Source organism: Canariomyces notabilis, assembly GCF_033297395.1.
Source record: "Canariomyces notabilis strain CBS 508.74 unplaced genomic scaffold N656scaffold_8, whole genome shotgun sequence".
Taxonomy (NCBI): domain Eukaryota; kingdom Fungi; phylum Ascomycota; class Sordariomycetes; order Sordariales; family Chaetomiaceae; genus Canariomyces; species Canariomyces notabilis.
Window position 1 is genome coordinate 57,270 of NW_027041830.1, and position 14,686 is coordinate 71,955.

The 14,686-nt window shown below is 54.9% G+C and overlaps 4 protein-coding genes across 4 annotated transcripts; 2 read left to right on the plus strand and 2 right to left on the minus strand.

Moving 5' to 3' along the window:
* Nucleotides 1-737: 737 nt before the first annotated feature.
* On the plus strand, nucleotides 738-2,512 carry N656DRAFT_836301 (MFS general substrate transporter; the record flags this gene model as incomplete). The annotated part of the gene is made up of 4 exons (XM_064818776.1): nucleotides 738-949; nucleotides 1,024-1,433; nucleotides 1,622-1,678; nucleotides 1,723-2,512. Exons 1-4 carry the CDS (start codon nucleotides 896-898, stop codon nucleotides 2,510-2,512), a joined length of 1,311 nt encoding a protein of 436 aa, XP_064670903.1. The 5' UTR covers nucleotides 738-895.
* Nucleotides 2,513-2,574: 62 nt separating this feature from the next.
* N656DRAFT_778094 (uncharacterized protein) lies at nucleotides 2,575-8,248 on the minus strand. Its single transcript, XM_064814948.1, has 6 exons — nucleotides 8,089-8,248; nucleotides 7,379-7,984; nucleotides 7,250-7,300; nucleotides 6,893-7,186; nucleotides 6,653-6,818; nucleotides 2,575-6,563 (listed from the first exon to the last, which is right to left on the minus strand). Exons 1-6 carry the CDS (start codon nucleotides 8,089-8,091, stop codon nucleotides 2,677-2,679), a joined length of 5,007 nt encoding a protein of 1,668 aa, XP_064670904.1. The 5' UTR covers nucleotides 8,092-8,248; the 3' UTR covers nucleotides 2,575-2,676.
* A 441-nt stretch (nucleotides 8,249-8,689) lies between these two features.
* Nucleotides 8,690-10,449, plus strand: N656DRAFT_828446 (uncharacterized protein; the record flags this gene model as incomplete). Its single annotated transcript, XM_064818538.1, has 6 exons — nucleotides 8,690-8,950; nucleotides 9,052-9,091; nucleotides 9,173-9,335; nucleotides 9,388-9,888; nucleotides 9,970-10,140; nucleotides 10,284-10,449. The coding sequence occupies 6 exons, from the start codon at nucleotides 8,690-8,692 to the stop codon at nucleotides 10,447-10,449; spliced, it is 1,302 nt and encodes a 433-aa protein (XP_064670905.1).
* An 83-nt stretch (nucleotides 10,450-10,532) lies between these two features.
* N656DRAFT_778097 (putative zinc-binding oxidoreductase ToxD) lies at nucleotides 10,533-12,105 on the minus strand. The gene is made up of 3 exons (XM_064814949.1): nucleotides 11,820-12,105; nucleotides 11,546-11,750; nucleotides 10,533-11,488 (listed from the first exon to the last, which is right to left on the minus strand). Exons 1-3 carry the CDS (start codon nucleotides 11,939-11,941, stop codon nucleotides 10,751-10,753), a joined length of 1,065 nt encoding a protein of 354 aa, XP_064670906.1. The 5' UTR covers nucleotides 11,942-12,105; the 3' UTR covers nucleotides 10,533-10,750.
* Between the last annotated feature and the right edge of the window lie 2,581 nt (nucleotides 12,106-14,686).

Here is a 14,686-nt window from a genome sequence, read left to right on the forward strand (position 1 = left end):
ATCGACACCTAGGTGGGTCTAAGAAAGGCTAGAGACCCACTGACCTGGTGATTGCAAGCTAGAGTGGGATACGAACTTGGATGTAGGTGAGATGGCTTGTTGCCAGCGTTGCCATTTGATGTCAAAGTCGCGGTGTAGCTTGGAAACGCCTCTTTCAGCTTTGGGGAAAGACTCTGTACCGAGTGGAGGGCCTGGTCGCTGGCTTCGATCGCCATTTCCGCTGTTCAAGTGTTTAAAGCGGTTGCGAGAACTGATTGCGATGATCGGATAATCCAGGTTCTGTGCAGAGAAAGAGCGGTTGAGGTTGGCGGACCGCTTCGCAAACCCAAGTAACCTTACCCAACCCGATAAGCCCAGATTAGGGTGTGGAAATTTCCAAGGAGGGCCTCGAATTTCAATTTACAGATAACCTTGAAATTTAATTTGAAATTTCAAGATTTCATACTAACCATATATGGAAGGCGGTAAGGTCCCGTGTTAGGGTTACTTACACCGTTCTCCCATCCTGACTACCCAGCCAGGCCCAGGTCAGGCCCAGCCTTAGGCGTGTTCAGTGCCCTATCTTATGTAACAACCTCCCTGTTGAAATCTTTTGAAACTCAATGGCCGGCGTGAAATTCAAATTTCACAGAAAAGGTTGAATTTCGGAAAATTTCAATTTCATTTCCACACCCTACCCCCGATTACATTCTCACCCGTACTTTCCTCGGTTCAAGATGTAACCTTCCACCCAAACACCACCGCAAACCAGGCCTCAACCTTTCCCGAGAACATGGCCGCACAACCACGTTTCGCCGGCGATTCTCAATTTCTCACATACCAAATACCTTACTTCGCGCCCGACTGAACGTTGGGTGTCTGTCCATTACTCTGCTCGACAAACAAAAACGCCAAGATGGCAACCAGCCGCGAAGCAGAAATGCCAGCCCCTCCTCCAGAGCCAGTACAGGTTGGCATCATTGGCAAATCCCGAGACGCACCAGCCAACCACAACAGCAGCAGCATTGACACGGAGCAAAACAGCACCAACATCCAAACCTCGAGCCGTACTCGACCTTCTCCCTGGCGATGCGCACCTACCTGACCTACGTCCTCGGGTTCATCATCACGCTCTCCACCTTGACAGCAACAATCTACTTCCCTCTGATCCCCCTCCTCAGCACGCAATTCCGCACCTCTATCCAATCCATCAACCTCACCGTAACAGCCTACGCCATCGCGCAGGCCCTCTCCCCGGCACTCTTCGCCTCGCTCGCCGACTCGCCGCGCATCGGCCGCCGGCCCGTGATGCTCTCGCTCATCGCGCTCTACGCCGCCGCCAGCCTGGGCCTAGCGCTCAACAGCCTAGATTCCCGTCGCGCCAACGGCTACGTGGCGCTCATGGCGCTGCGCTTGCTGCAGAGCGTGGCCGGCTCGCCCGCCCCTGCGCTCGCGTACGGAATCGTTGCAGACGTGGCGCCCGTGGCTGAGCGCGGGCGCATGCTGGGCCCGCTGCTCTCGACGTGCAATGCGCTCTCGGCGGTCGGGCCTGTTGTGGGTGGTGCGGTGGCGCTGCTGATGGTCGCGGTGGTGTCGTTGTTGCTGGCGGGGTTCACGCTCCCTGAGACGAACCGCGGGATAGTGGGAAATGGGGGATTGTGGCCGGCGGAGTCTGGAGGACGTGGTGGGAACGGTTGCGGTGTTGTTGGGGAAACGGCAGCAGACTCTCCTAATGTCGGCCAGCGGCGGAAGCAAGAACTTGGCCTCAAAGTCTGACTGCACCCATTTGGATTTGATGGAAAAAAAGAAGGGCTGGAGTCTGCAAGACGCCGTGGCCTCGTTCCGGATCATCCTCCACAAGGATACCTTTGCGGTGCTTTGGATGGTGGCGTCGTCCTACTCCGTCTACTACACTTTTCAAGTCGCCATTCCCGTCATTATTGACGAGATCTACGGATACAACGAGCTTGAAATAGGCCTTGTCTTCCTTCCCGGTCTGGCTGGCATGACTATCGGGGGCATCATTGCCGGGAAATTGGTCGATCGAAACTACGCCGTCACTGCGAGGAAGCACGGGCTTGAGCTCAAAGGCAAGGATAAACACAGTACCGAGTTCCCAATCGAGGCGGCAAGGTACCGACACTGTCTTGTCTTTGTCTTTCTGCAAATGATTCTGGTCATCGGCTATGGGTGGGCGGTATGGTTCCGAGTGCATCCCTCCGTCCCCATCTTCCTCCAGTTCTGCGCTTGCGCCCTGTCGACGTTGCTCAGCCACACGGCCAGTGCTCTCCTGGTCGACATCTTCCCGACAGCATCGAGTTCCGCGTACGCTTCGGGGCAGCTGATGAGGTGCGGCCTCAGCGCTGCCTCAGCAGCCGTCCTGCAGCCCCTCGTCGACGCCGTGGGTCGAGGATGGTATTTCACCATATTCTCGCTGTTTGTCAGCGTTACTGGTGTGGGTTCGGTTGCTGTGAGTCAATGGAGAGGGATGGACTGGCGCAGCAAGAGATGCGCCTGGAGCACGGGTAAGTAGTACCGAAGGGGCCGAGAAAGGTAGACACCTCGAAGGAACACAATATATCTAACCGTCAAAGGGGCTCGTCAACCTCAGGACGAATCCTGAATTATTTACAGAAATGGGACCCTTTTCCGTGGTGACCATGGCGATTATCCATCCAAGGTCCCGCTTTTCACCCGTTATTTCCGAAGCCTTGCAGCCTGGACGGTCACCACGTCCCCATTGCGGGGACACAGCAACGTCCCATCGGGCGTGACAGTGCATAGGCGGGTGTCAGTGCCCGTCACCCAATCACCCGGAAGAAAATAGTACTGTTCTACCGCCGGATTCCCATCCGAGACCCTCGCCGCCTCGAGTCCAGCGGTCGTCTCCTCAGTTGACGATGGCAACCTCCACGTAGAGACCCAACGATCGACGTCGAGGAAGACCAGTCTTCTACGAGACAGTATCGCGAGGGGCTCCCGGATCCGTGAAGCGATATCCGCCGCCAGAACCGTGTAGGGCAAGGTCCTACCACCACTAGGAGGCCCTTCCTGATCGGCTTCACCGAGCCGGAGATTTGCAATGTCAAACAACAGATATTGGCTCTCAAATTGACCAGACGCGGTAGTGGCCGAAATCTCTAGCAAGATATCCGGGGAGTCGATGTTGGTGATCAACCTTCCAAACGTCTCGGTATCTCGCTGAAAGCTCCCAGCGCGTCCGTAGGCCCGGGGGGAGGATATCGCGATAGTCGAAGACCTCCCCATGCGGGGCGGGAAGTAGGTGTGAGCTTCTGTCTGCCGGAGATCCTTCCAGTCGAACACATGCACCTTGGTATTGCCGAAACCTAGGAGCGTGTCTGAGTTCATCGGGTGGCATGCCCACTTCACTTTGAGCGTTCCTGTTGGTCCAGTCTCCAGCACAGATTCGGTCACGGTTCGAGATTTGACGTTAACGGATAAGACTTTTACCGGCGTGGCGACAAAGAGCTTGGTCCCAGTGGGGTGGAAGATGAGCTGGCTGATGATGTTGCCGTCTTCCGGAGGGATTAGGACCTCGAATTCATGCGAAGTGCGCCAGGTGTCCCGCCGATCGCCAGACCGGTTAACTGTCTTAACTGCTAGCTTTCCGCTGAGGTCAGCAAGGGCCACGAGCTTTCCGTCGGCGCTCCATGCCACATGCTCGATCGGCATGTAGCTGGCCAACCTGGCCAGCTCGCAGACCTTGCCTCGACCGGCTTCACAGAGGGTTGCCACACCATTTTCCGTTCCGTAACAGTAAAGGGGGCCCGAAGACTGACCTGCCACGCTGATGACGCGGTCCACCCTGGCAAAGTGGTGCTCGGATAGGAGTGACGCCTTTGCAAGACTCTCCGTCTCGCTGTGTGCATCGCTGTAGTAGTCCGGGCAGTCTGCGAGGCGCACCAGGGTGTTGGGCTCCCACACGTTGCCGTACAGACCCCGTACGTCGTACAGCCGTCTGGAGTCGGTGCTGAAAGAGAGGTACAGCACGGGGTCCTGTGACGACAACTGGTAGAGTTTGGACAAGTCAGCCGCTGCAAATATTTTGATCGTCCCTACTCCGTCACCCGTCGCGACCAGGGAGCCGTCGTGGTTGACGGCAAGACAGTCTCCGACAGACTGGACGGCGGCGGTGGTCTCCTCCTCATGCGGGTCCCATCGGAACAATAACCCAACTTGCGTCAGGCCGAACACATCGCCGCTGAGGGGATGCCATGCCACATGGAATACCTCTCCCCACGCCCTCTTTTCGATAGTCATACTATCCTTTTCTTCGAGGCGAATATAGCATTGCCCTAGCAGCATTGGCGGCTCCAGCTCCCACACGGTAAGCGGGTGATTACGGTACCCAAATGCAACCATACTGCCATCAGGGCTGAGCGCCGAGCACATGGGGAAGTTGACGACTGTGTCCAGGAGGGTTTCCTCATCGATCTGTGAATGGACAGTCCACTCAACTGAGTCGTCATCGAGTGAGCAGGTCCTAATGCGTCTGTCCTCGCCGCAGACGACAATGGCGTTTCTCTTCTCAGCAAAGATAATGGAGTGAGGCCGGGGCCGCTTAGCCGGGTTTTTGATGATTTTGAGACAGTCTCCCGTCGACACATCCCAAACTCGGGTAGTTGCGTATCCGTAGCTAACAAGCACGTCGCCCAACTTGTTCGCCTGGATGCTCAGGACACGCTCGGGGTGCGAGATGCGTCGCTGCTCCTCAAGGGTGGAAGCGTTGTACACGATGATTTGGCTCTTGTTTCGGGTGACGCTTAGGAGTGCAATCCGACCACCCGCACTGATCACTGAAGAGGCAACTGCGCCCGGAGTGAGCGAGAAGCGCGCGAGACAGTCGTCCCAGGTGCTGCTGCTGAATCCAGATACGTGGAGCACCCTGCTCTCCTTGCGACCAAACTGCCGGTAGATCATGGAATCCTCGGGACAGAAAGGAGGTATCAGCTTATAGATGGAGTCCGGGTGTGACCTCAAGGTGCTTCCAAACTTGCCAAGGATCTTGACGAGGTCCGTAGCCCAGCCCTCGATAATGGCTGCTGCCTGACGGCCTGTGACGGAGTCATCGTCATTCCTCTTCCTTCGCAGCTTGGCTGAAAGGTCGGCCAGATGGCGGGAGGCCGCAACCAAGGCCCTAAGCTCCTTGGACTTTGCAGCGACATGGATCCAGGTGAGGACATGAGGGCTCTTGAGAAAATTTGCAACGGTCTCCAGAGCGTCAGCATGCGTGAGGGCAGAGGAGAGTGCCAAGTGGTGAGGCCAGGCGATTGTGGCGTACCCGAGAAGGGGCGGTGGCCTGCCTTGGTTGATCTGGCCACGCAACGTCGGGTCCGTCAACCGCGCGATGCAGCGCTTCAGAAGCATATCGTTGGTGGATTGGATGTCGATGGTCAGGGACCGCCCCTTTTCGGCCCCGCGTGTGAGGTACTCTCTCGCCGTCTCATGGATCATGGCCACCCTGCCTTCTTGGTCCACCGTGACGAACCCGCCGCAGAGCTCAGCGATGGTCCTGTGAATCTCGAGCAGGCCAGACTCGTGGCCCAGCGCATCACCGAGCTCCGCAACCTTCAGCATCCGGCTAGCGCAGGTGGCCCAACCAAGAATCGTCTGGCCGAGTTTTCGATTCCCGCCTTCGGACGCTGCCTCAACCGAGAGTGCCATTCTGTCATAGAGGGCCTCCATTCCGGATGGCAGCTCTGTCAGTGCCTTCTCAACATCCGGCTTTGTGTGACACGAGTTGATTCTCTGGACTGCCAAATGCAGCCAAAGGAAGTTGCCCCTTGCCCGGTCGAGGAGCTGCGTAGTGACTTGGTGGCGGTACTCGGCATCCCCACCAAGATCCATTTCGTAGTCAATGTAAGCTCGGAAGTCGGTAGGGTTTGCTTCGATGCGAATGCTTTCCGTGTCCACTTGCCTTGCCATTCTCTGAAACGCCGACGATATTTCGTGCGTGTTCCGGCCGACCATCAGAAGGCGGATAGGCAGCGATGTGGCATGGAGGTCTGCCAGCAGCCTAATGATCGAGGCTGGTCGATCGGCTTCATCCATTCCATCGATGACAAAGTACAGTGGCCGGTCAAGGGAATCCAGTTGGAAGAGAGCCTGCTTGAACAGCCATTGCCATAGGTTCCGGTAATCCGTTGTCTTGAGATCAGTCCCGGCAGCTTCCAGTTGCCGGAGCCTCTCTGCGTACGCTGGCGTTGTATTTGCCAGTTGGTACGCCAGGGATCGCAGCATCATATTCATGCCACGCTTCTCCTGCGACATGAACCTGATGAAGAAGTAGTGGCATGGGACGCCCGACTCGACGAGGTAGTTAATGAGAAACGACGACAGGATGGACTTTCCACTGGCAGCATTTCCGTGTACCCAAAGGATACGCGGTTTTGGTCCCGTGTCGCCAACCCACCCGGTAAACGTCTCATTGTTGAGAATCCAACTGCACGTACCAGGGGTCCAGCGATCTCGAAAGAAGTTGTAGTCTGCATCAGGTGATTCGGGAAGAGAGAGGTATTCCGCAAAGTCGGTCACCGCAGGCTTCTTAGGGGCATTATCCAGATCTATAAAGTGGTTAGATGTAGGACTGTAATTTCCTGCTCAGTGGGCTTCGGGAGCAGTGACAGTCAAACGCCTGGAGCGGGTTACTTACCGCGTAACTTGACCTTCCCAACCAGCGTCTTCAAAACATTTCTGACGGTGACGTACCGGGGGTCCGACGAACTGGTATATTTGCACACACCGTGATGATCTGCATCTAGGGGCTTTGATATCTCCCCGGGATAGCCTAGAACAGACGAGTCTTTCTCCAAGACCATCTATGATATGCACGTGAGACATAGCTCGAGGCTAAGTAGAGGTCGGGGGAGGCTTAGCAACCGATAACACGTACTATCTGTGACTTTTTGAACACTGCTAGTGGCGTTGGGCGCGTTTCATAGAACGAGAAAATGTCCAACTTAGGGGCGACGTGTCTGAATTGCTCGTTGAGCTTCTGCAACGTTTGGGATCCGGCTGAGAGCTCCGAGATGAATTGCATTGGACTAGTGGCGAAGGAAACTTGTAGGATGCGGTTTAGGGTTTCAGCCAAGTTGGTGCCGCGATGTGGCGTCGACAGGAAAATGATGGCCGAGACGGCGCTGATGATAGAGTCGTAGGCCGGGTCATTTTGGCCTTGCATATAGGCCTTGGACAGCACGAATAACGGAGATCAGTATCGGGACTCCGCATGTTCCGGCAATTCACGTACCTCCTTCACGATAAGCCCGCCCATAGAATGAACGATGAATATGATGGGACGCTGTCTCGGGTTCTAGGATCAACAGCTGCCTCGCACACACCGGATACGGTTCACGGAATCAAGGTAGGTTCGCCTTACCTCCCCCATGTGCAAGTCCTCGAGGCCTCGGCCGGAATTGTCTTGAGAATACTTCAAATCATACAAGAGATCCTTGGCGAAATCGAGAATCGACATCTTGTTCCTCCCGCTCCCTGGCCGGAAGTTGGCATTGTATCCAAACGTCAGGATACGAGCTTCGTTAATATCCGGTTCAGAAGGGAGGAACTTCAATGGCCAGAAGTAATCAGGATCACGGTTGTGTGACCATGTCAGTCGACTACTTCCTCCTAGACCGTGCACAAACACGATGTCAACCCTGCGTTCGCCCTCAGGCCGGTGGACCACCTTGAGGCCTAGGGGGTCACGTCCGGAGGATTCCGAGGCGCGGGTTGACGATTCCGATTGTAAGAGTGAGGTCCACCTGCCATGCCGGGAAACTGCAGGTGGATCAACTGAGGATTGTGCGGAGCCTGTGATCTGGCGGTTGATGGAGTTGGGGTTGCTGTTGATTGAACTCCCACCAGGAGATGGTTCGCGTGATGTGGCCGTAGCATCCTGAGAGTACGGCGTTGATAAGGTTCTCCGCCTGCGGGTATCCTCGTCGTCATCCGCCGCCTTTCGGCGAAAATTGAACTGTCTCCTGAACTAATCGTCGCGAGAGTTTCAATCAGTACATCCTCTTTGCGTTCAAGTTGCTCCCGGTGTGGTCCCGAGAGCGCGGAGAGCCGGTAATTGTGAGACAAACGAACCATTACCACTGTGTATGCATGGCTAAGTCACGCAGGCTTTCATTGAGCTTCAGGAGGAGAAATTTGTGCGAACCCCGGGTGAGAAGGCTGGCCGACAATGAATCGGCACGTTGAAGTGGGCCAGGCGATGCTGGCTCTATAGAATCGGTCTGGATCACCCCTCTGACGGGGACTTGGGAAGTGTCGACAGAGCCGCCTTCCCCCGTCCGACATGGAAAATGATGCAGCCAATGGATACCTACCTATGTAGTGTAACTGAATCACCCTCCAGAATTAGGCGCAGTCAGCTGCAAGAACATCCAAGCATCGCCCGCGATTGGTGTAGAGCCAAGCCTCAACATGCAAACCCCGCCCCAAGTGCAACTTGTAATACAGATAGCCGCCCTGGGCTGCCTGTTCACACCCACTGCAGGTTTTCGGATAAGAAGGACCTATGGGGCCCCAGGCTTGTGCAGGACTCGAAGTCTGAAGATAGGCGAGCAAGGCTTTCATTCTCTTTTATTTCAACTGTCTGCCCGATTTCGAACTTGGCTTGACCAAATTTGAAAGCTCATGCCCACGACTTATAAGCCGGAGTGCTACCAGACACAAACCTCAGACAATGGCCACACTTGCCACCCATTCCCAACCCGTAGTATGGGGATCAGCCACTGATCAAGACGGGAACAGTTCCGCAAATCCTCGCCCTGAGGAACCACGATCATCAAGCGGAGACTTCCCTGCTGTGTACACCAGAGATCACGAGATAGGCGATGAGGACAACGGCTCCTCGAACCCTTTGCTACAAGACTCTCAGTCTTTGAAGGCGCCAACCACTCCGGACACTCCTAACACGGAGTCTGCCCCGGCCTATTCGGAAGCCGTGAGGGCGAGCGGTGAAAGCAACGATGGCCAGGAACACCAGCCTGTCAAATCAGATTTGAAGGAAATCAGCTCCATGACGATCAACGAATTCTTGCCCAGCTTGGTGGCGTATTTCCAATGGACGAGGCGCTGATCGAAGGTGTGTGAAACCATCATATATTTACTCAACTAACTAGTAGCGAACTTTGGAATAGTAGGTAGCTAACCTTAGCATCTACAGCTCTTCCAGCAGGAAGTACCTTTGTTTCGGTCGAACACTTTGGAACCAGTGCCTGGACTATCACTGGCAAAGTAACTGCCCGGGATGCTGATGATGAATCAGAACAGTACTACTTCGTCAAGATTGCCTATGGAGAAACCGGGCGGGTCATGCTTGGTGGCGAGTATGAGTCTTCCAAGATCATCTACAAAACCGTGCCGGGCTTCATTCCCAAGCCCATCGGGTACGGATAAGTATCACGCACAGAGTCCAGAGACATACTTCTACCTCTCCGAGTTCGTTGACATGGACGTCACGACGCCGCCGGACCCGGCCGAGTTCACGAGTAGGCTTGCCCTCATGCACAAGCTGAGCAAATCACCCACGGGCAAATTTGGCTTCCATGTCCGGACCTGCGATGGCGACAGGGCCCATGTCGTGGACTGGCAGGAGAGTTGGGCCGAGTTCTATCGGAATCTGTTCCTGGGCGTTTGCGAGCTGGACCTTAAGCGGAACGGACCCTGGCCCGAGTACGAGCGCGCCATCAACCAGATCGCCTGGAAGGTTATTCCGCGCCTCCTTGAGCCCTTGCAAGGCAATGGTCGCAAGCTCAAGCCGTGTATCATCCACGGCGATCTCTGGGAGGGCAACATGGGCATTAATATGGAAACTGGTGACAGTTTGCTCTTTGACGCCGGCTCTTACTTTGCTCATAACGAGATGGAATTGGGGCATTGGTGAGTTAGCTGAGGCCAATTCTTACTAGTATGTATCGCCCTCGCCAAGCTTCCTTTGTTTGACTTGGAATGTGGAAACAGGAGATGCGAGTTCAGCTCCGTGTTCCGAGCCGAGGTGTACACCAGGCAGTACCTGCGGCATTACCCAGCTGCGGAGCCGGCTGAGGAATTCGACGATCGCATTCGGCTGTATAGTCTGAAAGGGGCCATCAATTATTCTGCCGGTCATGTGGACAGTGACCTGAGGAAAACGTAAGTGTGCTAAACGACCTTATATACCCCCCTCTCTCCTACACACATGCTCTGGCTCCTCTTTATATCCGTTTTTGAACGAAGCTCCCTGGACCCATGATTCGAATCAATCACCTGACGCCTGCTCTTGCCATCCAAACAAGCGCGTATAACAACATGTGTTACCTGTGCGAGAAATACGCCCCTATCGATGGCATTGCCCCGTATAATCCCCTGATTGATCTTCTCTCACGGGGGCATGCATCGTTCCGCACTTGGCAGACGGACTCATTTGAAGACTTTAAGCCTGAAATAGCGCATATCTACTAGTATCTAATCGAAACGGTCCCTTGTTCAATTTAGAGTGTCTTAGTCTCTAACGTTAGCTTATAAACCGTGTCTGTCCATCTCTACTTGCCGTCTTACTGCCACTACACCATTGTGTGCTTGGTGGAATCGCATAGCTCTCTCTTCGTCCTAAGTAAGTACTCTCTGGACTCTCCTCTTTAGCATCCTCAATATTAGAACCCCATATAGCAATTCGCTCCTTACAGCGTTGTCCACACCCCCTAGGTACGCTATCCTTCATAAATCCCTCGCTCCTGTCATGATCCTCTCCGCCTCAACGCTCTCACTTCTGCTCCCCCAGTCCGTTGGTATCCTCCACCCTGTACACCAACTTGACCCCACTGACCTTACCCTCCCGCATCTTTTGGAACCCGTCAAACACACCATACAACCCGCCCTCTTCCACCTGGGGCGGGTGCACTCGCAGCTTTCCCTCGGCAAACAGCTTCTCACTAAGCTGCCAAAACACCTTGCCGAACTCAAAGTCCTCCGCCGAGGCCGGGAACTCGGCCTTCATCCAACTCGAACTGAAGCCCTCGCCAATGACGGTGTAGCCCAGCGGGTACTTGGCCTGCACATCGGTCCGCTCATGCTTGTTGGCCCGCAGGAGATAGGCAATAGTACCTCCCTTTGACCCGACAGCGGCCTGGCAAAGGGCCACCGACTCGTCGCTCGTGATGCAGTCGAGCACGTGCGCCAGGGAATCGTTGGTCAACTCGCGGATCTTTTTGGCGCAGTCCGGGTCCCGGTAGTCGAGCGCCACGTGCGCGCCGAGGGACTTGACAAAGTCATAGTTGCGCGGGGAGCAGGTCGTGATGATCTGGGTGCAGCCTGAGAGGCGCGCGTACTGGATGGCCAGGCTGCCTGTTGCGCTGCTGCCGCCGTAGATGAGGATCGGGCAGTCGGCTTTGGTACCGGAGTCCGGGAGAGGGAGGCCCAGGGATTGGTAGAGCGACTGGCCGACTGTCGTGACACCCACGCCGAGGGTGGCGGCTTCTTCGTCGGTTAGGTTGTCGGGGACCTGTCAGGGGTTAGTAGGTATTTTGACTACCCCTGAGAGGGACACTGTCAGACTCACCTTCATCCACAAATCCCCCTTTGCGACCAAGTACTCGGCAAAAGACCCATCCTCAAGCTGCGCCTCGTTGCAGCCATGCGTAAAGCCGGCAATCCGGTCCCCTTTCTTCCACGGCTTCTGGACCTTGGCACCGACCTCCTCAACAACACCCGCAAAATCGCAGCCCACTGTGGCGCCGGGCGTCGGGGCGTAGTCAACATGTTTCCTGCTGGTGTTAGCTTCTGTTACCGACATACCTAGGGATTCACCATTCCGATTTCCAGGGGAATCTTACCAGTCCGTCGGATTCAACGCAACGGCCTTGACCTTAACGAGCACATAGTCGTCACGCAGGGACGGGATGGGCGCATCCTGCACCTCTGCCTGGCCCTGCGAGACCATCTTGATGGCTTTCATTGTTTTCGTTGCCATCTTGGTGTTCTACCGGAAGTGGATGATATGTCCGAAGTGAAGTTTCAAATACGGTGAGACAGGTGGCAATGGTGAATTGACTTGAGGAAGTGCAGGTGAGCGGCTTTATGATCTAGCAATAGAGGTACCCAATGGACTTCTCAGGCAAACCTTTTCATTTATAAGCAAAACCGACACCACGATATAGGTCTTAAAAAACCTTATCCCCTATAATCAGTGACGGATATTCGGCGATATCTTGCCATTACTAATAGGGTGCCGGAACATCCGCCGCGCTAATCCTGTCCGCTGCAACAGTTGAAGAAAATCCCCTGCTAGTGGACCCGCTGCCAATGCTTCTATGGCGTGTATAGCGATATGTAGTTGCAAGACGGCTCATCATCGAGAAATCCTCTGAAGCCCTGAGAGGTTTCTAGAAGGGAGCCACTCCGCTCCACGGGCACTAGCACTTTTCTATCCAGGCAGTGTTCCAGTACTTACTCCTAACCCTGACTTTACGCTCGCGCCCAGTACGTGCTCAGGCACAACAACGCCCTTACATGGCCATTCACACGTTGAATTTGGCTGCAGTGGCCCAATTACTCCAAAAAGTAATCTTCAGATTCGAGTAAATCAACAATAATTCAATTACAGACCATGCGTGCGACCCAAACTTACCCTGTTTAATTAGCTACCTAACCTTCAGGTAGGTCTGACGATCCTGCGGCTGCGCGTGACCTAGGCGTTGTACTGTATGTATGTACACACGTCGTCGACGGTCGCCACGGCGTTGAGCGTTGCCGTAGCTCGGCAGGGTCAGGGGCCCTGGGCAGAATTCAGGGTTAGGGGTATATGTGGGCACTATCCACGAATGGCGGGCACTCTGGTCCCGATCATAGCTTCATCACTCTTCCTGTGGTAGTCGGTGAGTACCTTAAGTATTGAGATGTGCAACACCTAGGCACCTAGGTAGGTAACTGATATCTTCCTGTGAAGTACCTCGTGTAAAGCAGCCCGGCTGCCGTGTCGTCCAGGACTCAGACGATTCGACTCGGGAGACGGGTAGTAGTACTACCGCCCGTGGCAGCCCGACTGGATTAGTAGAACCGCGCTTGCCGCTGAAAGAGATGCCCAACAAGCCAACATACAGTCCAGCTACAATATTTTATCTTGTTTCCCTTTGACTTTCTTTATTTTCCATCCATCTCTCTGACACTCACCTGGCATCGCCTTTGATCAGACGGAGCTCAGCTGTGCTCATATCGCATCGCTCCCCGGGCCCTCAATTTCTTCTCTATTCACCCCATTACCTTACTTCAGCCACGGACTAAATAAGCCAACACACTGCAATCACCATCTTCAGGTCCGATATCCACACCGTGTCGCAACGCCGAAGCTACAGCCCCTGAGGCAGGCCCCCGTCAAACATGGAGCCTGATACTAGCAATGAGGAATGGGAACAACTGTGCCGTGAGGTCGAAAGCCTCGGTGGGTTCATCACTCTGCGACCTCCTGACTTCCGTCGGGAATTTGTTCCTCTAATAGTCAACAGATTCCGAAGTCCGAGCCACACACCCGCACCTCAGCCTTTGGGAGATAGCCGAATTAGCCGTGACTCCCGTACGACGTGGACAAACTCAGCGCTGCCATGATATACACGATAAACTTCGGGTTCACCTGGAGGCCCTGCGCCAAATCTCTCAAGAAACCGAATCCGAGCTGGAATCCTTAACCCAAAGCCTTGAGGACAGAGAAGCAACAATCATAGAGGACATTAAAACTCATTACCCTGAAGAGTTTGACTTTCAAAAAAATGTGGTCCTTGTGCCTCCAGACCAACTATTGGAGTTGTGGGATGAACGGGAACGGTCTCGCGGTTGGTTTGATGCACTCCGTCAACGCAGTTGAATCCTATCGGAGACTGTGAAACGGGTATATTCCTGTTTTTGCATGGTGAGAGAACTTACAGCCTTTTTCGCGCTACAAGAGCAGCAGTGCCGTTACTATGAAGAGCGGCAGTGGTTGCGTGAGTGGGAAGGCTATGACCTCGAGCCAGAGCAACATGAGCCACGCCCAAGATACGACCCGCCAGAGAGCCTCTGCAGCGACCTTGCCGGGCTCGCCGATGACCTTCTTCGTCCCGCCAACCCCGACGCGTCTACCGGCGGCGGTCCACCTGATCCGTTTGCATCCCCAGCCCATGGATTCGACCGACTTGCGACACTCGTTGACAGAATATCCCGCGCAGCTAAGAAAGCCGAGGGACGCGCTGAGGTCAGCTCTGCCACTTCTGCTCCCTCCCACCCTTGCAGTCCATTCTCTCATGGTTTATTAGTTGGCTCGTGATCTGCGCAAAGAGAGCACCCAGACCAAGAACATCAATGAGGTTCTCTTCAAGGACAAACAGCTGCTCCAGATGTCCACTCCAGTGTTCGAGCAGCTGTCCCCTATCGGCCAGAAGGCCCTGACACTAGCCGCCGCGTGTTCAATGAACTTACTGGTGGGCGCGCTCTCCCAAGCCGGGGACAGCGTGGACCCCTCTTCCGGTCCTGAGGCACTGCAGGCTAAGCTGGAGACGGCCATGAAAGTGCTCCACAAGACAAACCAGACGGTCAAGGCTCTCTTGAGAGAACATCTGCTGGACTCAAACGCCTTTCATGACCCGAATGTTCTAGAGCACGTCTCCCATCTGGAGGGTGGCCCTGCCGCGGACCTGGGGCTTGTAAGCGATGCGGCGCTTCGCGCGAGGAA